This window comes from Micropterus salmoides, unplaced genomic scaffold, assembly GCF_014851395.1.
Source record: "Micropterus salmoides isolate LMB-PRFRI ecotype aquatic unplaced genomic scaffold, ASM1485139v1 Ms_hic_scaffold_2, whole genome shotgun sequence".
Taxonomy (NCBI): Eukaryota; Metazoa; Chordata; class Actinopteri; order Centrarchiformes; family Centrarchidae; genus Micropterus; species Micropterus salmoides.
Window position 1 is genome coordinate 5,876,157 of NW_024041150.1, and position 22,213 is coordinate 5,898,369.

Consider the following 22,213-nt stretch of genomic DNA (forward strand, 5'->3'; position numbering starts at 1 on the left):
ATAATAATAATAATAATAACCGTCAGTATTCATGGAGCGCTTTTGAAAAACAGGTTACAAAGTGCTTTAACAAGTGCAAAGACAATAAAACCCAGATGAAAACACTGAAATTAAAATACATTTAAAAGGTAAAGATAAATAAAATCAACTACATAAGGAAAGTTTTAAGAAGGGACTTGGAGTTAATTAATTTAAATGAACACATCATCCAGCACTGAAGCGAGTTTGACTGCTGGTAACCTGGACATGATTATCCTCTGCTTTAGTTAATTATCATGACGAGTCTTTAGCAGCCAGAGGCCGGTGATCACCTGGATCAGGTTCATATCACAGCACACAAGTTTTTCTGTGACGAGATCTGGATCGAACACGGACGAGATTTAGGATGCAGGCACATGTGCGTTTATGGCAGACCCTCTACCTTAATGCTGAATGGAAGGAAAGGAAACCCTGCAGACTCCAGCTCCAATACGTCTGGATTTTTATTTACAGTTAATATTCTCCTATAAAGACACTACAATGGATCATAAGAGAAAGTTCTGTGCGGTAATATATATCATACATGGCTGTGAAGTCCAGAATTAAAGATTTCAGGAGGAAACAAAATGTCACGACATAGGAGCCCTTCAAAATAAGAGTATTGTAATTTAGATGCTTCAGTGCTGCTGAAGCCTGAGTGTGTGTGTGTGTGTGTGTGTGTGTGTGTGTGACACCGCAGATCAAAAAGACAACGTAAGAACTAACCTGAGTCAGTTTTGGATGTTAATCGTATCCCTGCTTTGGCCCCGGCTCACTTGGACTCAAAGCAGTTTGAAGCAGCGAAACACAAAACGTTTGTTCTGTGACTGAGACCAGGGGCCGGATTACAGGAAGTTCCTGTCTTCAGTCTGAAGTTAAGACAGAAGCAAATCCTAACTAACTTAAGGATTTTTATCTTTTCTCAGGTTAGGAAATCCTAAATACTCAATCCAACATTTTTCCAACTTTTAATCGCCGTTTTTTGGTCATTTTTTTTAAATGAAACATGCACTGAAAATGGAAAATGAAACAACGATCACTGAGGTGTTAGTAACCTCCGTCAAGAAATCCAAATCCACATAACGCTTAACTCGGGAGATTTAAGAGAGAGAGAGAGAGAGAGAGGGCTAAAATAGCGGACGCAGTCTCCGCCTCATATCCGGCGTCCAGCGGAGCGCTGATGCTGTCAAACAGGAAATCAGTCCGTTGACAGTGATATGAAGACGCAGGCCACTGTAGTGTCCAGAGAGCAGAGGGAACCGCTGCTGGCTGAAACCCGTAGGCTACTCGGGAAAGTTAATAATGACGGTAAAAAAAAAAAAAGGGGGCTATTAATAATAATAAAGGCTGCGGGCTGACGTCATCATGTTTTATCAAAGCCATCAAGCCTTCACATCATGTTACATAATGACACATTATCCAGCGTCACGTCGCCTGCTGCCTTCCTACTAACGAGGGTTTTGGTCACCAAACACGTCGGTAGAATCAATTAACAAGTTCCGCCTTTTGACCTTTTAGTGATCTTGTGAAAGCAGTGAAAGAGCAGCCGTGTGGTTTAAAGGAGAGTTTATTTATGAAGGTAGGATGTTTCTGTAAAACACTTATCTAAAGTTAGGAAATGAACGCTGACTCAGCAACTGTTAATCTGTTATGGCCTATTGCTAAATCACTTCCTCGTCCTCATCACCACGGTTACCGAGCAGTTAGGATAGGATCTGCCGGTTAGGAGGTTTCTGTATAACGGTCCAGGTGCTGAGGGACACGAGAGAGGCGACACACCTCACGTGGCTCGTCAGCGGGACGACGCCCAGCTGATTCAGGATGTAAGTGTAAGTCCAGCACTTAGAAACAAGCCGGCTGAACGACACGCGCTTTACAAATCCTTCCTCCGGCTCATTTTAAGAGACATGCGCCTGTGCAGCGTTTGGGCCAACGAAGACGTACGCACTGATGTCATAGCAGGCTGTTCTCTGCTGACGTCGTCGTGTATTCTGCACGAGGCGTGAGGCGCTCCAAACACTGCAACACTTCTTTCTGTTTGCTGCACAGTGACCTTCGTTAAGACCCTTTAGCTCAGCCGCCGCCGCCATATCTTATATTGACCGTGTGGCGTTTAAGTTTGCTGTTGTCCGATCGATCCTGCGACCTTTTCATTACAGGCCATCTCTTTTTCCTCTTGGTTTTCCTCTCTCGCTGTTCCCCCCCACAGAATACTTTTTTACTTTAAAGAAATAAATACATGTTTTTCTGTAAAACTATTTTATAGCCAAAGCTCGAAAAGACTAAATCAATTCTTCTGAGTAGTGTGTATTAGTATAAGAGTCACAGGACATTTATTTGGGTACTATTCATTTGAGAGAAAATGTACAACGTGGTGAAGCAGCAGAACCAGAAACCTTAGCAGGTGTGAAACAGCTGATCGGAGATCTTCTCAGGTCGAAGTTCCCGTGTTATAAATAGTTTATCCTAATATAATAATATGTTTAGATGAGCTGTAAGCACTAATCATTGAGATGAAAACAAATAAATAATAAATTATATCCACAACATTCAGATTTTTTGAGATGCATTTTCCCGATTTATCCTTTTAAGTAACCTTTTCATAGCAGGTCTTTAACTTGTTTTCACATAGTAGTATTGGTACTTTTACTCGAGTACTCCTTCCTCCTCCACTGCCTTCTGCTTCAGCGCCGTGTTGAGTTTGATCCTATCAACTTTATTACTCTGCATATTTTCTGAGTCACTGTTGACTAACGCACGGTTTCTCTGCATGAGAGCAGAGCGGCTAACTTTGTGTCTGCAGACCACAGCGACCGGCGACCGGGACATGGCGGGAGCTAAAACGAGCGCTCCCTCCAGTCTGCTTTAACCAGCAGCTCGACCACATTCCTTCCTTCATACTTATATGTGTAATTAATGACTTCTAATTTAGCAACCCTGTTTGTTCTCTGCGTATTGATGTATATCTGCTCAACTTTGGATTTATAGCAGCTTTCACGCTGCCTTATTTCACGGGGGTTTGCTGTATGCGCTTTATGAAAGGTATGGAGCAGATTTTATCCGCCTCTGAGCAGGAAAGCTGGTGACAGACTCGAGACAGAAAGACGGAACGATCCGTTTGTGAAAAGCCACGCCGCGGCACGCCGCTGGTTCCGGTAATCTGGGCCGCTATGTGAAAGCACACGTGGTTGCTGGATAATGATGCAAACTTTTGCTCAGTATGAAGAAGCGAATGCGACATAAATGCGGATATTCTTTCCACGCTGATCTCGCCCTTACTAATCTACACCCATCAAACACAAATAACAGGAAAAGAACATAAACAACGACCAGTGAACGCCCCTAATCCGTGTGTCCAAGGTACATCTGGGACCAACACAACCGTCAGATAGAAATTATATTTATATATTTTAAAACTGTAAAAATGGCCACGCAGTCTGAATGAAAACAAATGTTCAAAAACCTGAAGATGTTCAGTCCAAAGACAAAAGAAAAGCACATCGGAGGAAACGCTGATTGGATTATCAGCAGACTAATTGTTGCAGCTGCATTGATTTCTCTCTGCTGCCGCTCTCATCATCTGTAATACCACACGACGGCGTCCACGACTGCAGGTGAGACGGGACGGACAGACAAACAGTCGGGTCTGAAGCAGCGCTGCGTCTTTAAGAGCACACGGAGAGCGTCTGATTACCCAGCGTGCTCTCTGCCAGACCTCAGTCTCCACTCTGACTGCCGGCGCAATTAAACACACATGTGGATGGAAACTGGCGCACACACACACTAACAGAGCAGCCATTTCCATTTCCAGCCTCAACACACTCCCTCAGCCAATCAGAGCTGTCCCGGCCTGAGAGGGGAGCTCTGTGTGAGGCTCTTCAGGTCTAGACGCCGATGACATCATTGCTCTGTTTGTCCTTTTTTGAGTTTCATGTTTTTCATTTGAGCCGTTTTGCCGCGGCACAGATTTCACGGGACACCTGTCGAATTCACCCTGCGAGCAAACCGTGTGGCCTTTCAGCAGAATCACAATAACCTTTATTGATCGCCGCTGGATTGTTAAAAACAAACTGCGCACTCGTCGGGGTCTGACGAGACGCCGGCTCACGAGACGAGATTTTAAAGAAATCTTCCAAGCTGAATTATATGAAAATGTTGAGCATTAAACCGTTAATTAGATTTTTATTTATGTAAAGGGAAACAAAACTAAGTCAGTGCTGCTCTCAGATCTGTTCCTCCTGCAGATCATCTTATTTAATATCTGCAGTCATGGTTCAGTCTTCTCTCCTCTTTGTGTCTTTGTTTGGGGACGTAACCTCTTTAAATGTGACTGTGGCTCCTTTTCACCTCCAAGAAGAGAGAGATTATTTAATTTTAACAGCTCCTGTGTTTCAGCAGCTCTTCTGCTCGTCTTCAAAACTTTCTGCACGTTCAGAATCTCTGACAGGTCCAGAGAGAAGGCAGAATATTACGAGAATAACGTCGTTTACATTTTAAATGTCTACCTGTCCGATACTCTGCTGTGCATTACGTTACCGTACTGGATGAGAGAAGGAGGTGGAGACTGACTGAAAACACAGAGATCTCCCCAGCAGCTCGGATAAAGTACAGCTCACGGTCCCAAACAGAGCAAGGTTCAGTTTTTAGATGTTTTTTGACATGCAGCCTGGGGGAGCCGGGGATTGAGCCGCCCGACCTTTCGATTAACGGGCCTGGACTCGCGGCGAGTTGACTTGATTACTGTCCCGGCATACGCTGGTGTCACATCAGCTGGGCGGAGTTGATTCACTCCGCGAGACGATGTTATCAGTTGTGCAAAAATTCTGTGTGGCGTCAGACCGTGGAAAATGTGTTCAATTTCCTTCCACTGCAGCAGAAAAACCAAAGAAGGTAAAAAAGTTCAGGTCAGGAAAAAGATAATTTTCAGTGATCAACTAATGAGTTAACAACTTCAAGTTATTCTGCAGCAGTGGAAGGAAATGAAACACATTTACACAGCCTGTTAATTCACCCTCAGGAGCTTTATTTGGATTATATATTATAAATAATATTAATGAAGGAAGACGGAGCAGCTGGTTATCAGTTGATCCTGCAGTGAAATAAGGAACAAATGTCTTTAATTGTTCATTTTAGATCTGAAAACGTTTTTGGTGACTTTGGCAGTTTGCTGCTTACTTTGGTTCCATTTAAGGGTTTTCACTGGACTACAAACATGGCCGTCCGACCGGTAGTGAACAAACTGGAAACTCTTTCGTTACAGCTTCGTTTTTTTACTGGACGAAATGCTTTTACGGTCTGGACGGAGGGCAGATTTCCCCTGCTGAGCGCCGACGTCCTCGGTGTGTCGGCGGAGGTTTTAATGTGAGCGAGTCAGACGCCGTCAGTCACGGTCGATGTTGGATTCTCTGGTCGACTCTGAACCACAAGGACCCGGTTTAACTGTAGAGAGGAGGAGGGGCAGCTCAAACAGTAGGCGTGCAGGTAGTTCAAGTCCAGACATGACAACACGCACGGCAGAACACACCTCAGAGGGGTTTTAGTCCGAGCCAATGAGAGGAGAGACGGGAGGGAGCTCAGTAAACAACAAAGTCTGGAGAGGGAGAAGGGGGGAGGGTTAGAGGAGCGGAGGTAAACAGAAGGAGGCAGTGACGGTGGGCTGAAGACAGAGATGTGTCCCCGTTTGAGTCCTGGATCTGAACTTCACACGAGGTTGTTGTTTAGTAAATTAGAATCTGGTCCCGACTCACTTTGCGGTTTCTCCCTCCAGCTGCAGGTCAGAACCCGGACCACGTCCTGCAGGGGACGGGGGTGAAACCCGAGGCTCGGCGGCCCGGTGAGGACTCGACCATTGCGCCAGAGGACGCGGCCCGTTTCCTCAGCTGCTACTGCTCCGGACACTGTCCTGAGGACGCCACCAACAACACCTGCCAGTGAGTCCAGACTCTGAGAGAACGGAGCGAAGAACCGTTTGATCAGCTAATCATTCAAATCTCTTATTGATCTGTGCGTCTCCTCAGGACCAACGGTCAGTGCTTCGCCATCATCGAGGAGGACGAGCACGGCGAGGCCATCCTCACCTCCGGCTGCATGAAGTATGAAGGTTCACACTTCCAGTGCAAGGTACGCGCACACACCTCCACCTGCGGAGCTCCTCAACTCCGAAAACTTCTTTTGCTGTTAAGTAACGTTAGTTTGTCATCAGTACTAACTTACCTCCTTGTTAAGGGTTGAGAACATCAGGTTCATGCCGAGACTGGTGCACCGGTCTGTCCTGCACACATCCTGTCAAGAAAAAGCTGAGAGCTTAAAGAAGTAAATTAGGGATGCAAACTAGTTAGAAGATGTTTGTTTTGGATTTTAATGTTAAATTAAATGCTTAGTAATTATCCCGAGAGCCTGTATAGAAAGAAATGATGCGTCCAGATGCATCGTTAATGGTTTTATGATCGGCCCTCTGAATCGTAATCGAACCGTGAGGCCCTTAACCTGGTTCTAACCTGAACCCTAAACCAAGTCCTGTCTCCCCAGCAGGCCTTTAAACCTGCTGGGCTCAGCATGCAAGTCCTCGCAAACATAATGAAACAACAACATACGCACAGAAAACCTGATCTCCTGAGATCTGAACAGATATCGACGTATTTTGGAGCTAAAGTTGAGTGAATTTTAGTGCCCGTGTGGTTTTTCTCTCAGGAGCAGGACTGGTCTGTCTTCAGTTAGTCAGTTTGTCCCACATGCTCTTGAACTGTCCTCAAAATGAATCTTAGGACTTTTAAGTTTAAGACGAGTTTAATCTTCCCTCACGGACGTGTTTGTGAATCGGCTTCAAGTGCATGAAAGTGAAACGGAGCTTTTTAGGTTGTGTTTGAGTGCAGCTGGTTTTCTGTAAGTTGGCGCTCAGTGAAGGAGGCAACTGAGTACAAGTACTGAACCGAAGTACCAGTTAGAGGTATTTGTACTTTTCATGCCACCTTCTACTCTTGTACTTTTTACTTCTCTACATTTATCTGGCAGCTTCAGATTTTTACACACAAAACACACGAAGAGTTTACAAGATATGATGTGTTATAAATTAAACTCAAGTACAGCTGACGCCGTAATTAGACTGACGGTGAAATTTAATTGGCAACAACTTTGATGGTTTAAAACATTTTTCATGCACGTTGACGATTTGCTGCTTCTAACTATTTTAATTTATTTTTAATAACTTTGAGGTTGGACAAACACAAACACATTAAGAAGGTGAGACTTTGGACTTCTGGCAGTTCTCTCTGTTTTCAGAATATAAAAAAATCAATTGATGGAGGAAACGATCGTCAGCTGAACATTTCAGAAAGAGCTGCAGCAGCAACATCCTGCTTCACGTTAATGAGGAGGAAGAAGAATAATCTAACGTATTATATATAACAGGACAATGAGTACTTTTCCTTTAGTAACTTTTTCAATGCAGGACCTACTTAACTTTCAACAGAGTATTTTAACATTGTGGAATTAGTACTTTTACTGAAGTAAAGGATCTGAATACTTCGTACACACATATATAACTGAGTAGCCTGAATTACATTGAAAGGCCAACCTGTACGTACCATAATTAGTACTTTTGACACTTACTTGTTTGTAAAAGCAGGTACTTTTGTACTTTCATCCAAGTAGAAAGACTTCTAATTTTAGTGGAGTGATTTTAAGCAAAGGGTATCTGTACTTTGAAGTACAGTATTTGTGTACTCCGTGTACCGCTGCTGTTGTATGTGGAGGGAGCATGAAAAGTACTGCTGGTCAGGCCGAGACGGGAAACAGGAGCTGATGAAAACGCTGTGAAAGAAGCAGCGACTTTGTGTTTGTGTCAGCTGGGAATGATTTCCCGCTCTGAACGCCGGGTACAGCAGCAACAGGGGAGCAGATCGTACCTGTTCAGGTGAGGAGCATCAGGAGGTCTAATGGGTTGACCGTGTGATCGGTTTGATTGACAGGACTCTCCCAGAGCTCAGACCAGGAGGACCATCGAGTGCTGCAACACAGACTTCTGCAACAGAGACCTGCAGCCCACGCTGCCCCCTCAGCCTCCCTCAGGTAACGTCTCCCTCCCCGGAGCCGTCAAGGTCTCCGTCAGGCCAACGCAGAGCCGAGTTAACCGCAGTGTTTTGTGTTTTCTTCCCCGCCGGATGTTTCCAGAAGGCAGCCCCCACTGGCTGGCCTTCCTCATCTCCATGACGGTCTGCTGCTGCACTCTGATCTGCGTCACCGTGGTCTGCTACTACAGGTAGGACCTCACCTGTGCGTTATCAACGCCACCGTCTGTTCGACAAATTATTCACAACTTTCATCTTAATGGACGTAGAAACGTTTCCAAAGGCTGGGGTCGAATGGGGCTTGATGACATCTTGTGTTGGCTGTGAGGTGATTCATTCATTAATGTTATAGCGTTATAAATTATAGAAGACAGACGCCACAGAACCTGAGAATCGTCCTGTTTTTAAGTTCTCTTCAGGATCCAGGAGGGCGTCCTGGCCAAGATGCAAGAATAACTTAAAACAATACAGAAACAACTCAACTCACAATATTTAACACAAAGGTGATTAGGCAGAGCACCTTATTTTAAAATCTGTTCTTACATGTGGGACAAGTCCTGTGAGCAGAGACGGCACCCACACGATGATAAAACCGCACAAACCCAGTGCGGCTTTGTAAACAATACCCGAGAGTGAGTCTACGGGTTTCTAGGGACCGACCCCGACAGATTTCAGACAGTGAGCTGAGGCGTTCATATTTAAAATATCGCCGTGATCTAGCAGAGGCCTAGAAACAGATCATCAGATTGTGATGTTTATTCCCGCTTCAGTAATATCTGCTGCCTTCCCTTCGACGCACAGCGCCGCTCGCTGTACCTGTCGTCTCCCGGCTGGAAGCCACTGAAGGTTGTTCAACAGCTGATTAAACCGTCTGTATTTAGAAATGTAATTATCTGTGTGTGGCAGGTATAAGTGGCAGAGTGAGCGCCAGCGTTATCACAAGAACCTGGAGGAGGAAGTCTTCATCCCTGCTGGAGAGTCTCTCAAAGACCTCATCCACCAGTCTCAGAGCTCAGGCAGCGGCTCCGGGCTCCCCCTGCTGGTAGGGACACAACGCTGCACCGGGACGCACACAAACACACACAGCACAATTCAGACTCAAAGTTAAAAACTTAATTAGTCAAAACTATCTCCAGTTTTCTCTGAGTCACACCTGGTTTCAGCCTTTAATCAGTCCCGTCATGTTTTTCTGTTTAAACTGATGCTAGAAGGGCAGAGTTTATTTGTTGAGCTAATTTCAGCAACAAGGCAATTCAAAGAAAAGACATTATACTAGTTTTAAAAAGAGTCAATTAGGAAATAAAAACAGGTTAATTTACCTGATAAACCTGTTTGTTTACCCATAATTCTAAGGTGTTTTGAATAATCAGCCTTTCATTGTTTTGCTTCTTTGATTCCCATCTCTCACACCACTCAAACCTCGCATGATATTTATTTCTTCTTTTTCACAATCATCACCGTGAATCCAGATTGTTTCAGCTACAGTCTAAAGCGGTCAAAGTGCAGATGAAATCTTAATCCTACCCTGTTAGGACCTGCTCTCACTTCCTGGTGAGAGAGGAGAAACAGAGTTTCATAAGAAAGGAACATCTGATATTATTTTTAAAAAATCACCTCGAAAACAGGAGAGTAAAAGTAAATATTAGGGTAAAAACCAGTGAACAACATCTTCACTGGTCTCACGATTACCAGGTCAGCGATTCGGTACCTCGATGCATCACCTCAAAGCTGTGAGTTTCTAGGCACCTCATTACGATTACGAGGCTGCGACTGTAAAACGAACAGGATACAGATGTATTTTTCTCACTCTTTGACTATTTGGTACTTTTAACGTATTTGTAACAATCCAAAGTATTAGGTAGTAATGAAATGCAATTTAACTTTACTTAATATAAATGTAGCTCATATTGCACACGGTTACAGCGTTACGGTTACAGCGTTACGGTTACAGCGTTACGGTTACAGCGTTACGGTTACTGCGTTATGGTTACAGCGTTATGACGTGGTTACAGCATTATGGTTACAGCGTTATGACGTGGTTACAGCGTTACGGTTACAGCGTTACGGTTACAGCGTTACGGTTACAGCGTTACGGTTACAGCGTTACGGTTACAGCGTTACGGTTACTGCGTTATGGTTACTGCGTTATGATGTGGTTACAGCGTTGTGGTTACAGCGTTACGGTTACAGCGTTATGAAGTGGTTACTGCGTTATGAAGTGGTTACTGCGTTATGGTTACAGCGTTATGGTTACAGCGTTACAGCGTTATGACGTGGTTACAGCGTTATGGTTACAGCGTTATGGCTACAGCGTTACAGCGTTATGACGTGGTTATAGCGTTATGGTTACAGCGTTATGGTTACAGCGTTATGGTTACAGCGTTACAGCGTTATGACGTGGTTACAGCGTTATGGTTACAGCGTTATGGTTACAGCGTTATGGTTACTGCGTTATGAAGTGGTTACTGCGTTATGGTTACTGCGTTATGGTTACAGCGCTATGACGTGGTTACAGCGTTATGGTTACTGCGTTATGGTTACTGCGTTATGACGTGGTTACAGCGTTATGGTTACTGCGTTATGGTTACTGCGTTATGACGTGGTTACAGTGCTATGGTGTGGTTACAGCGCTATTGTGTGGTTACAGCGCTATTGTGTGGTTACAGCGCTATGACGTGGTTACAGCGCTATGACGTGGTTACAGCGCTATGACGTGGTTACAGCGCTATGACGTGGTTACAGCGTTATGGTTACTGCGTTATGACGTGGTTACAGTGGTATGGTGTGGTTACAGCGCTATGACGTGGTTACAGCGTTATGGCTACAGCGCTATGACGTGGTTACAGCGTTATGATTATGACGTGGTTACTGCGTTATGGTTACTGCGTTATGGTTACTGCGTTATTACGTGGTTACTGCGTTATGTTATGGTTACTGCGTTATGACATGGTTACAGCGTTATGACGTGGTTACAGCGTTATGGTTACTGCGTTATGGTTACTGCGTTATGGTTACAGCGCTATGACGTGGTTACAGCGCTATGACGTGGTTACAGCGCTATGACGTGGTTACAGCGCTATGGTTACAGCGCTATGACGTGGTTACAGCGTTATGATTACTGCGTTATGGTTACTGCGTTATGGTTACTGCGTTATGACGTGGTTACTGCGTTATGGTTACAGCGTTATGACGTGGTTACTGCGTTATGGTTACTGCGTTATGGTTACTGCGTTATGGTTACTGCGTTATGACGTGGTTACTGCGTTATGGTTACAGCGTTATGACGTGGTTACTGCGTTATGGTTACAGCGTTATGACGTGGTTACAGCGTTATGGCTACAGCGCTATGACGTGGCTACAGCGCTATGACGTGGCTACAGCGCTATGACGTGGCTACAGCGTTATGGCTACAGCGCTATGACGTGGTTACAGCGTTGTGGCTACAGCGCTATGACGTGGCTACAGCGCTATGACGTGGTTACAGCGTTATGGCTACAGCGCTATGACGTGGTTACAGCGTTGTGGCTACAGCGCTATGACGTGGTTACAGCGTTGTGGCTACAGCGCTATGACGTGGTTACAGCGTTATGGCTACAGCGCTATGACGTGGTTACTGTGTTATGGTTACTGCGTTATGGTTACTGTGTTATGGTTACTGCGTTATGGTTACTGCGTTATGGTTACTGCGTTATGGTTACTGCGTTATGGTTACTGCGTTATGACGTGGTTACTGTGTTATGGTTACTGCGTTATGGTTACTGTGTTATGGCTACAGCGCTATGGTTACAGCATTACGACGTGGTTTCAGCGTTATGGTTACAGCATTATGGCTACAGCGCTATGGTTACAGCGCTATGGTTACAGCGCTATGGTTACAGCATTATGGCTACAGCGCTATGGTTACAGCATTATGATTACGACGTGGTTTCAGCGTTATGGTTTCAGCGTTATGGTTTCAGCGTTATGGTTACAGCATTATGATTACGACGTGGTTTCAGCGTTATGGTTTCAGCGTTATGGTTTCAGCGTTATGGTTACAGCATTATGATTACGACGTGGTTTCAGCGTTATGGTTTCAGCGTTATGGTTACAGCGCTATGGTTACAGCATTATGATTACGACGTGGTTTCAGCGTTATGGTTTCAGCGTTATGGTTTCAGCGTTATGGTTTCAGCGCTATGGTTACAGCGCTATGGTTACAGCATTATGATTACGACGTGGTTTCAGCGTTATGGTTTCAGCGTTATGGTTACAGCGCTATGGTTACAGCATTACGACGTGGTTACAGCGTTATGGTTACAGCGCTATGGTTACAGCGCTATGGTTACAGCGTTATGGTTACAGCGCTATGGTTACAGCGCTATGGTTACAGCGCTATGGTTACAGCGCTATGGTTACAGCGCTATGGTTACAGCGCTATGGTTACAGCGTTATCACTGACTTCTTCTGCTGCTGCTGTTTTTATCAGCACAGAGTCAGATACGTGTTGAACTTCGCACTTTACAACGCTGCAGCCAAACCACGTTCACTCCACCTTAACATATCTGATCCTGTGTTTTGTCTCGTCCGCTGTCGCTACATGTTTGTCTTGTCCTGTAAGTGGATTATTGTAATCTGTATTGAGCACCGTGGATGAATGACAACAAACCAACTTTACAGCAGCCAAATAACGTCCTGCTCAGCTTCCAGACCGCAGTCTGAAGAGGACATGTTTGATAACGCTGACTGCCTGTCTAGTAGTTGGAAAACAACACAGACTTTAATAAACGGACACTGTAAACTTACAGCCAGACTGAAACGTAGCTCTCATATTTTCCTCTGCTCCGCTCGTTTTCACCATCACTTAACTGTCCTTTGACGAATGAGGAGAGGACGCCCTGTTCGGTAGAACCACACGCCTCCGGAGCTGCACCGTCTGTTTCGGTCCGTCAACATGACGTTATCAGTTAACCTCTAGATAATCGATTATTGACATTTGTGAATCGATTCATAATCGCCCAAGTCAGCATCGCAATGCATCTAAAAATCAGTTGTTTTCTTCACCGCTTGACAGATTTATGCAGAAACTGAAAATAATTCCGGCTTCTGGGTGTTTTTTAATTATTTCCTCTCTGGTGATACTTTTAGTTCTGATACCAACATTAAACAACAAAAATCCTTTTTTAATTTAGCAAAAGAAGCCAAAGTTCTTAAATTTAGATGTTGTCCAAAAGGCAAAGTAAATAAGATAAAGTCTCTGCCGTTGCCAAATGTCTTCAGGTGGAGTGAAAATGTTAAACTCAGTCCGACTGTGTTCCAGTTCTTCTTCAAGAAGAAGAAGTGACTGAAAATCTTTTCTGTACGTTTAAAGGAAGAAGAACCAGGTCATAAATAAACGAAGCTTACTTCAGTTTTTTCACCATCACAGTTCAGAAAGATTAAAAACAGCCAACACATGTTTGAAGCAGTCAAAGAAAAACAGCAAACAGAAAAAACGTATTTAAAGCATCATGAGTCAGGTGTTTGCGTTGGTCAGCAGCCTTGTTTGGATGTTTGAAAGAGACAATCAGAATGAAACCTCCTCCTGTCTCGCTCAGGTGCAGCGGACCATCGCCAAGCAGATCCAGATGGTGCGTCAGATCGGGAAGGGGCGCTACGGCGAGGTGTGGCTGGGCCGCTGGAGGGGGGAGAAGGTCGCCGTCAAAGTCTTCTTCACCCGAGAGGAAGCCAGCTGGTTCAGAGAGACGGAGATCTACCAGACCGTCCTGATGAGACACGAGAACATCCTCGGTACCGGCCGCAACCCCCCCCCCCCTCACAAACACAAGTTACCAAACATTAATATCGTGTTTATAAAGTGAGTCGCTGCAGGTCAGAGGACTGACTGAGAGCATCACTCTTTAAAACTCGCTCTGTGGGAAAGAGGAGTCGTCCTTTCTGTCGTCAAAGTCAAACATGGTGAAATACAGTAATACAGGTAGAAGTAAATAAAAGCACTTCAAAATAAAGCCCCCGATAGACGCCTGTCCCGTTTACAGGCTGGCTGCACGTTTTGACAAATGAACTCGATCAGACGCCTGGTCTGTTTTTTTTATACCAGTTATCTGGATGTTTAAAACCACTTAATGACTTTTATTGCTCTTCAGGCTTGAAAAATAATGTCCGCTGAGGTGGACGGCGAGCGTGTCAGCTATCAACTGAAGAAATATGTATTTAACAAACCAGTGAATAAAATGATATAACATGTGAAAACTATATTTTTAATGCTGTTAAACTAAAGTGGTCACACATTTTAACATATTCTGATGCTGTTTAATGCAACGCAAAAACGCTGAACCTCACTTCTGACTCCTCGGCTGCACCGTCGGGGATCCTCCTGTTCATCATCACTTGATTCTCATGGAATTTGTTTCTTGCTCCAACACACTAAAGCTTACTCAGATAATGGAACTAATCTGCACAGGTTTTACATAAATCCACTGATTTACATCCAAAACAGTTGGTGCACGTGAAGCATTTTGAAGAAAAACAAAGTCTTGGTGATGCATAATGTCCCAGTTAGTGGACAGATGATTAATTTCCTCCAAACATAAAATCAGTACTTGGAAAGTTTAACAATTGTATTACTCCTTTTAGATGTTACCAAGTTTGATTTACCTGAGCTGCTCAGCTTTTCTGGCCATCTCGGTTTTGCCGAATTTAAGTTGCACTTACAACAGCTTACCAGCGGGTGGCAGCGTTATGGCATGACACACTAGCGGCTGCCTCTGTACATACAGTAAACGGCCGTCCACTGTAGTGAGCAGTATGCGTGAAAGGGTTAAAGCTCGCCAGGTCGCCCGCTTTAGCTGCTTAGATCGTGAATACCAATAAAAATGTTAAAACTTTTGTCAGTGTGAACATGATGCGCGTCGTTTCGTTCACTTCACAGAAACTAATTTAATTCATTTCAGAAGTTCCAAATGATCAATAGCTGATCGGTATTAAGATCACGGTTATTTACTGACTCAGGAAACTGAACGCTTCATCTTTAAAAACGAAAATCCCAAACACCCCCTGAAGAATAAGAAACAATGATGACATAACCGATGGAGGACAGATGGATGTGAGGTTTTAAAAAGCTTCAGCGGTCTTCTTCTCTGCAGCCCTTTAAACGCAGCGGCAGCCTGAAGACTGCAGGACTCCGGGGCCGATCAATACCCTGATTGATTTTTAATTTGGTTGATTTAAACTAATGACAGCGAGCGTCGCCGGTCGCCTGTCGGACCGATGAGACACGCCGTTAAAGACGGACGGCGCTCTGCTCTGATGGACTGAAGACACGCTAATCCATTTAGAGAGAGAGAGGAAACCAACGCACGCCTGAACTGAAGGAAAATGGATCCTGCTATAATAACAAATATACGTCTTTGCAGCACAAAGTGCTTAAACAGATAAAAAAACACAACAGTCAATTTCATTAAACTGTACAATTAAATGATTAAATGAAACATTTCAGCCAGAATACAGACGACTGAACGGCAGCAGGTTTATGTTCAGGTACCGAAGGGCTCAGATTTTTACACCAGGTGTCTGACGGCGTGACGGATGTTTCTCAAAACCAGGAATGCAAGGAACTGCCGTGTGTTCTTGCAGAGAACGTTCTTGCCAGTCGTTCTAAGAAGAATGAACGTCATCCAGACGTCTCTTACAAAATGACTCCGTAGTGACAGAACGTTAAAACTGTCTCACAGCTGTGGGTCTTTACTCTGTGAGCCGACCGGCCGGCTCGTTAGTCGCGTCTCAGAGTCTCTCGGGCTGAAGGCGGCGATGATGATCGGTTGAGCTCTGACCTTCCTCTCTCTCTCCCCTGCAGGCTTCATCGCGGCCGACATCAAAGGCACCGGCGCCTTCACGCAGCTCTTCCTCATCACCGACTACCACGAGAACGGCTCCCTGTACGACTACCTGAGGCTGAGCACGCTGGACACGCAGACGCTGCTGCGGCTGGCGTACTCGGCCGCCTGCGGCCTCTGCCACCTGCACACGGAGATCTACGGCACGCAGGGCAAACCGGCCATCGCCCACCGAGACCTCAAGAGCAAGAACATCCTGATCAAGAAGAACGGCGCCTGCTGCATCGCCGACCTCGGCCTCGCCGTCAAGTTCAACAGGTTTTTACACTTCGACTCGTTGTTTTTCCCACGTTTGTTAAACCTGTGGAGGAAACATAAACCAGTTTCTCTCTGATCCAGAACAGTTTCCTGAAACTCTCCCAGAATTCAAGGCGGAAGTGAAAAAACGTTCAAATGAAAAAATGTCAGGATGTTTTATTATTTGGTAAAAACACGCGTGCATCTGACTGACGAACGTTTGTGTTGCCGTAGCGACACCAACGAGGTGGACGTCCCTCTGAGCACGCGGGTGGGGACGCGGCGCTACATGGCCCCCGAGGTCCTGGACGAGAGCCTCAACAAGAACCACTTCCAGGCGTACATCATGGCCGACATGTACAGCTACGGGCTCGTCGTCTGGGAGATGGCCAGACGCTGCGTCACCGGAGGTACACGCACGTTAACACCTGACGGAGACGCCACCGAGTGTAGCTCCGTGTCTCCGTCTCTCTGCTAACTGATTAATTGACTTGTTGTTGCAGCTCTAATCGAACTCATCAAGCGTCCCGTTTTTTTCCCAGGATTCTCCTTTTTAACCTTTCTAAAAAAAAAAAAATGAAGAAATAAAAAGAACCAGCTGGACGGATTTAAAATGTTTACTTTAAAATTTCCAGACTCCTCCTGGAAAATGTCCTGGAAAGATTGTAGGCTTTTGTTTATGTTCAGGAATAAGAAATGTAGTAACTCTGAAATCAACATCATACTTTTATTTAATGTTAGTGTTTATAATAAAACGCTCATTTATAGCAGCAGATAAATCAGGAAGTGAAATCATCTTCAGCTGCAGGAAAGTCTGAAATTAAAACCCGTTTAGGATCCGTTTGTTTCAACATTAACTTTTATATAATCAATTAGTTGAATTAGATCCAGTTTAGAAACACATGTTTAAAACACGACACTTGCTGTTGAATGAGATGCTTTTAAATTTATTCTCAAAACATCAGAAGTCCAAAAGTCAGCTGATCGTTTCTGTCAGGTGTTCCGGGGTTTGAATACTCTGCTCTGATTGGCCAAAGTTCTGATAATATTTGAGTCAGTCAGTTATTATAGTTAGATTCAGTGGCTCCACCTGCTGGTGAGAACACGTCACTGCACACTGATGGGCTTCTTCCTGCTGTTCACTTACAGTATTAAAACATCAGCTGGCTCTCATGTTAAAATGTTTAATACAGCTCCCAGAAACGGACCGCCGGCTCCACGTGAACTAAACGGAGCTGAAAACGCCAACAGAAGATTTATCTGATGGTTTTAATTACATCATTTGGCTTTTCACCCTCTGAAATGTGACAGTTTCTGACGTTTGTTGTGTTTCTTGCACCGAAACCTCTGAAATGTTACTCAAGGAAAGTAAAAAAGTGCCCGGTTTTAAAAGTACTGAAGTAAAAACACATTCACATCTATTGATCTTACAAACAGCCAACCTGTCTTTTGAAACGGTCTTTGAATGCGTCGTTAGTTACAGTGAATCACACAGCTGATTTTTCCTACTTTAAATACTCGAGTACAAAAACTACTTAAGTGCAGTAACAAAGTATTTGTTCTTATTTATTTGGATCAAAAAACAAACATTTGGCAGTTTTCTGACGTTTTGTCGACCGAACGATTCAGCGATCAGTCGACAAAGTGTCCAGCAGGTTGGTGGGAAATAAAAACGCCCGTGGCGTCCTCTCTGCACGCAGGTATCGTGGAGGACTACCAGCTGCCGTACTACGAGATGGTTCCCTCCGACCCGTCGTACGAAGACATGCTGGAGGTGGTGTGCGTGAAAGGACTGCGGCCCACCGTGTCCAACCGCTGGAACAGCGACGAGGTGAGACGAGCTAGCGGCGCCGCTTTGACCTTAACGTCTCGCGGCGATGTCGTCAGCGGGCCCTCTGGGTAAAGACGTTACTAACGGTTTGTGCGTTTTTCCCGCAGTGCCTCCGGGCCATGCTGAAGCTGATGTCCGAGTGCTGGGCCCACAACCCCGCCTCCCGCCTCACCATCCTCAGAGTCAAGAAGACGCTCGCCAAGATGGTGGAGTCCCAGGACATCAAGATCTGACCGCCCTCCTCCTCCTCCCACTGCCGCCGCCGCCGCCACCGGATTCACCCGAACCCAGAACATAACTCGACCTGACCGTTACTCTTCTTCATCAGGAGGAGGAAGTGGGAGGTATAAAAAAAAGGACCCGTCTCAGGGCTGAACTGTGCTCCTCCTCCTCCTCCGCCGCCGCCGAGCGGCTCATGGCGGCGAGACAGTTTGACGCTTTCTGTGAAAGCCAACGAGACGATTAAAACACTTTAGGTGACGACTTCCTGTGGAGGGGAGAGGAAGCGTCGGCTCGGCGCAGAGGAAAGTTTGGAATCGTCTTCTTATTGTTCATTTTAAGGAGCCGCCTCGCCCGGGCGTCCTGCGACTCTGCTAAAACGCTAAAAACGCCAATTTATTTTTTGTTTTGTTCTTCCTCTTCAGGACTGAGTTCTCCTGCCATATTGAAATATATCTCCACTCTGAAAGTAGAGTTAATTATCAAAAAGCAAAGTAAGGTACTTTTATGATATCTGAATTTTAATGTGTAAATAAATGTTCTCGTTAGAAGATTTTAAAAACGTGATGCTGCAGTGGCGTTGACGTCCGCTCGCTACAGAGACGTCTCCCGTCCTGTCCGTCTGTCCACATCCTGGTCTCTCTGTCTGTCTGTTCGTTAGGAGTCAGTTATAACGAGGTGGAGCCGCTCTGGTGGCAGGAGTTAATCTCATTGGGTGAGTTAAACCTGAGTGGGTGGAGCCAAACGACCAGAGAGCCAACTGCAGATCCCGTTCAGCTGGGAGAGCCAATCAGAAGACGAGATAAGCTGACGAGCGAGAGTTGGTCACTTTAAATAAAATGTAAATTTCAGAGATTAACACTGAATTAACGACCTCAAGTTATTGAAGTGTAGCTTCAGTCCTGCAGCCTTTGAATGCAGCGCCGCCTGCTGGACAAACACAGATACGGCATCTTACAAACGCCAGAACCGGGACAGAAACTCAAAGAGGACGGTTTAATTTTCTATTATTGATTGATCTAAACTGTGCCGGTCAATAACGAGCAGTTTATTCACTTTATGATCCGACCGCTTTAGTAACTCTGCAGATTATTAATTCAGAATAAACCGACGATGATGAAGTATAATAACAGATTAAACCGCAGAAAATAAAGGAAACATTAAGGTGTAACGAGTATTTGTACACTGTGGTATTACTGCTTCTACTTAAGGTCAGAGTACTCGTGTCACTTTGAAAGTTTGTTCAGCTGTTTGTTGAAAAAAATAATAATTTAAAGACGTCAGGAAAAGAAGATATTTTGAATCTTTAGTTAAAATATCACTAACGGAGCTCTCGTCTACTTCCTGCCGTGTCTCGTCCTCGTCGCGCGGTTTCGCTAAATTGCTGCGTGGGTTAACTCTCAGATTTTAGTCGTTCTTTGGCTCCTCCCACCGAGGTTTCACCTGGCCAATCAGATTATCGATCTGAGATTAATTTATTCCAAAAATGACCTTCAGTTTCTTCTTTCCACTGCATTGACATCAGGAAGTTGGTTCAGTTGCATTTTCGGGGACAAAAGTGTCCCGTTAGGAATATTTGGGAAACTCGTCCAGAATGTGGTTAGCCTAGCTTAGCATAAATACCGGAAGCAGGGGGAAACTGTTAGCCTAGCATTGTAAAAGTGAGACCTTGTGGTTTTACCAGCAGTTAGCGACAACAAAGCTATGCTAGCATCCCCCCCCCCCGCTTCCAGTCTTTGTGCTAAGCTAAGCTAAGCTAACCACGCGCTGGACCCCTCTGTGCCCTGGACGCCGCACAGAGATGGGGGGGGGGGGGACCTTACCTGAAATGTGGGACTGTCTCTTTAACTGTGTTTCTGTCCTCAGCAGCGGGATGGCGTGCACGTGACGGCGTGCACGTGACCACACAGTAACTTTGTGCTTCTCTCTCTGTAATAAACATGCAAGAAGCCGCCTGTATAGAATAATCTGTTGTTGTTGTTGTTGTACAGCTTCTGGTTCGGTGCCTTATGAGTTTACCAAGGAAATGAAAAACTCTGTATACCGTCTGTCCAATGTAACGATTTTTAAGTAAAATAACCTTATTTTAGTACACAAGCTGCTTCGCCTCCGCTCTGCTTCTTTTCCCACATCAGTTCCTGCACGATCTCTTTGTCTCTTTGTCCGGTTTCACAGCAGCTTTCCTAAAAGAACGATGAAATCTCGATGTTCTTGGTGGTGGTTTTGTTTTTTGTATTATAGTTGAATAATAATATCTGATACTTTGAGAAAACTTTCTGTAAATGTTTAAATACTAGAGTTTTTATTCCAGAACTAGAAAGAAAGAAAAGTTGGTTGATAAGATTTTTTAAAAAAGGTCAAAATTTAGATGCTGATGCAAACCTTTTATTTAAAGCATCAGTTCTTTGTAAATCCTGTTTCCTCATGTTGGTCCTGAAATGAAAGTTTTAGTTTTAAAACGTACATCTAGTGGCCGTGCGTGGTGGTTACAGACGATTTGGCGAGAGAGTAAAGAAATGCAGATTTTATTTAGCGTGGACCGATAACGAGCTGGAACCGTTACTGAGTGTAACACGGGAGTTAAAAGCGGCGATGGCGGCGGGAAACCGACCGGGAGTCGTTGCAATATAAACATGGTGACATACACAGTATAAAATATTTTAATAAAAATATCTAATCAAAAACATTGTCAGCAGCGTCGTGGTTCTGCTTTGCTTGGCTGATAAGAGCCAATCAGAGAGCCGAGCGCGAGTCATTGTTTTTGTCCCGTCTTCACTAAAAACACTCTCTGGAGTTTTAAAACGAAAAACAGGGTCAGCAGCGTTTTCAAATTTCTCCGCTTTACGTCTTTGTTTTCAATTCAGATCCGCTTTATTGGCATGAATGTATAATGACAATAATGTCAAAGCTACAAATAAATTACATAATTAATTTCATACATTTCATTTAATAAGTAAATAGGACTGTAAAAGGTTTTTGTTTTAATAAAATACATATTAAAAATAAAATCAGTAACCCTGTGTGTTAAAAAATATACTAAATTAAAACTGTTAAAAATGAAAAGGTAACGTGTTTAAATTAATAGACTGAAAAACTGAAACATCTGTATCAAATGTGAAATTTAAACAAAATCCAGATAAAGGAAATAAATTTCCACCGTTTCAGTCTGGACGGGAGAGCAAACGTAGCAAAAGTCTGTTTTAACACCAAAACGCAGTAGTGTGGGCGGGGCCAGACGGGCTCACCGTGTGACGCCAGGGGCCAGACGGGCTCAACGTGTCTTCCTGCAACAACTCTCCCCTCCAGAGTTTTCAGAGCGAGAGTTCAGCAGGTGATCGCCCAAAGGAATACACAATGTGGACAAAAGTACTGGGACACCTGACTCAACCACGGGGACGTCGTCTTAGTGAAACGAAGGCTTCAACTCTAACATTTAAATATGTATTGATCCAAATGAAGCTTCTGAAGGAATATTAACAGGCTGCTCTAAGGTGTTAATGCACAAAATGTTTATTTTAATTTCCTTTCACTGCTGCAGAAAAGACAAAGTTTAGATCAGCAGAACTGAGAAATAAAGTAATTGTGCAGCAGCGGAAGTAACGAGCTTTTATTTACATCACTTAGGCAGCAGAATATAAACGAGCTCCAGCTGCAACACTAAGGTGGTAAAAGTATTCATGAAGTGTAACCGAATATTTCTACACTGGTATTACTTTTCCTAGAGGTCTGAATACTGGTGTCACTTCACTTCTTCTAAAGATTTGCTTGAATTTAAATACAGCACATTTTAGAATTATTCAGAGATGGCAGCGATATAAAAGTTAGTGTGTAACGGTCCAGTCTTTTCTAAATGCTGAGCTGATAATCAGCTTTAACATTAACCTTCAGAGGTCTGCTGCGCCCCCTGCTGGACAAAACCTGACACTGCATCTCACACCAGATCAGTCTTCTATAAAAGGTCAAATTAG

The 22,213-nt window shown here is 44.4% G+C and overlaps 1 protein-coding gene across 4 annotated transcripts in view; it reads left to right on the forward strand.

The window, feature by feature from the left end:
• LOC119911452 (bone morphogenetic protein receptor type-1A-like) overlaps positions 1 to 20,342 on the forward strand; it is a 59,769-nt gene extending 39,427 nt beyond the window's left edge. For 2 of the 4 annotated variants that reach the window (XM_038730334.1, XM_038730333.1), the window contains 9 exons: positions 5,786 to 5,948; positions 6,036 to 6,138; positions 7,986 to 8,275; positions 8,991 to 9,126; positions 13,661 to 13,853; positions 15,919 to 16,216; positions 16,430 to 16,605; positions 17,896 to 18,026; positions 18,134 to 20,342. In XM_038730334.1, the coding sequence (XP_038586262.1) occupies positions 5,786 to 5,948; positions 6,036 to 6,138; positions 7,986 to 8,275; positions 8,991 to 9,126; positions 13,661 to 13,853; positions 15,919 to 16,216; positions 16,430 to 16,605; positions 17,896 to 18,026; positions 18,134 to 18,259 (1,616 nt within the window). In that variant the 3' untranslated portion in view covers positions 18,260 to 20,342. The remainder of the gene's footprint in view (positions 1 to 5,785; positions 5,949 to 6,035; positions 6,139 to 7,985; positions 8,276 to 8,990; positions 9,127 to 13,660; positions 13,854 to 15,918; positions 16,217 to 16,429; positions 16,606 to 17,895; positions 18,027 to 18,133) is intronic. The other 2 variants (XM_038730335.1, XM_038730336.1) reach the window with 2 other exon arrangements.
• The last annotated feature ends 1,871 nt before the right edge of the window (positions 20,343 to 22,213 follow it).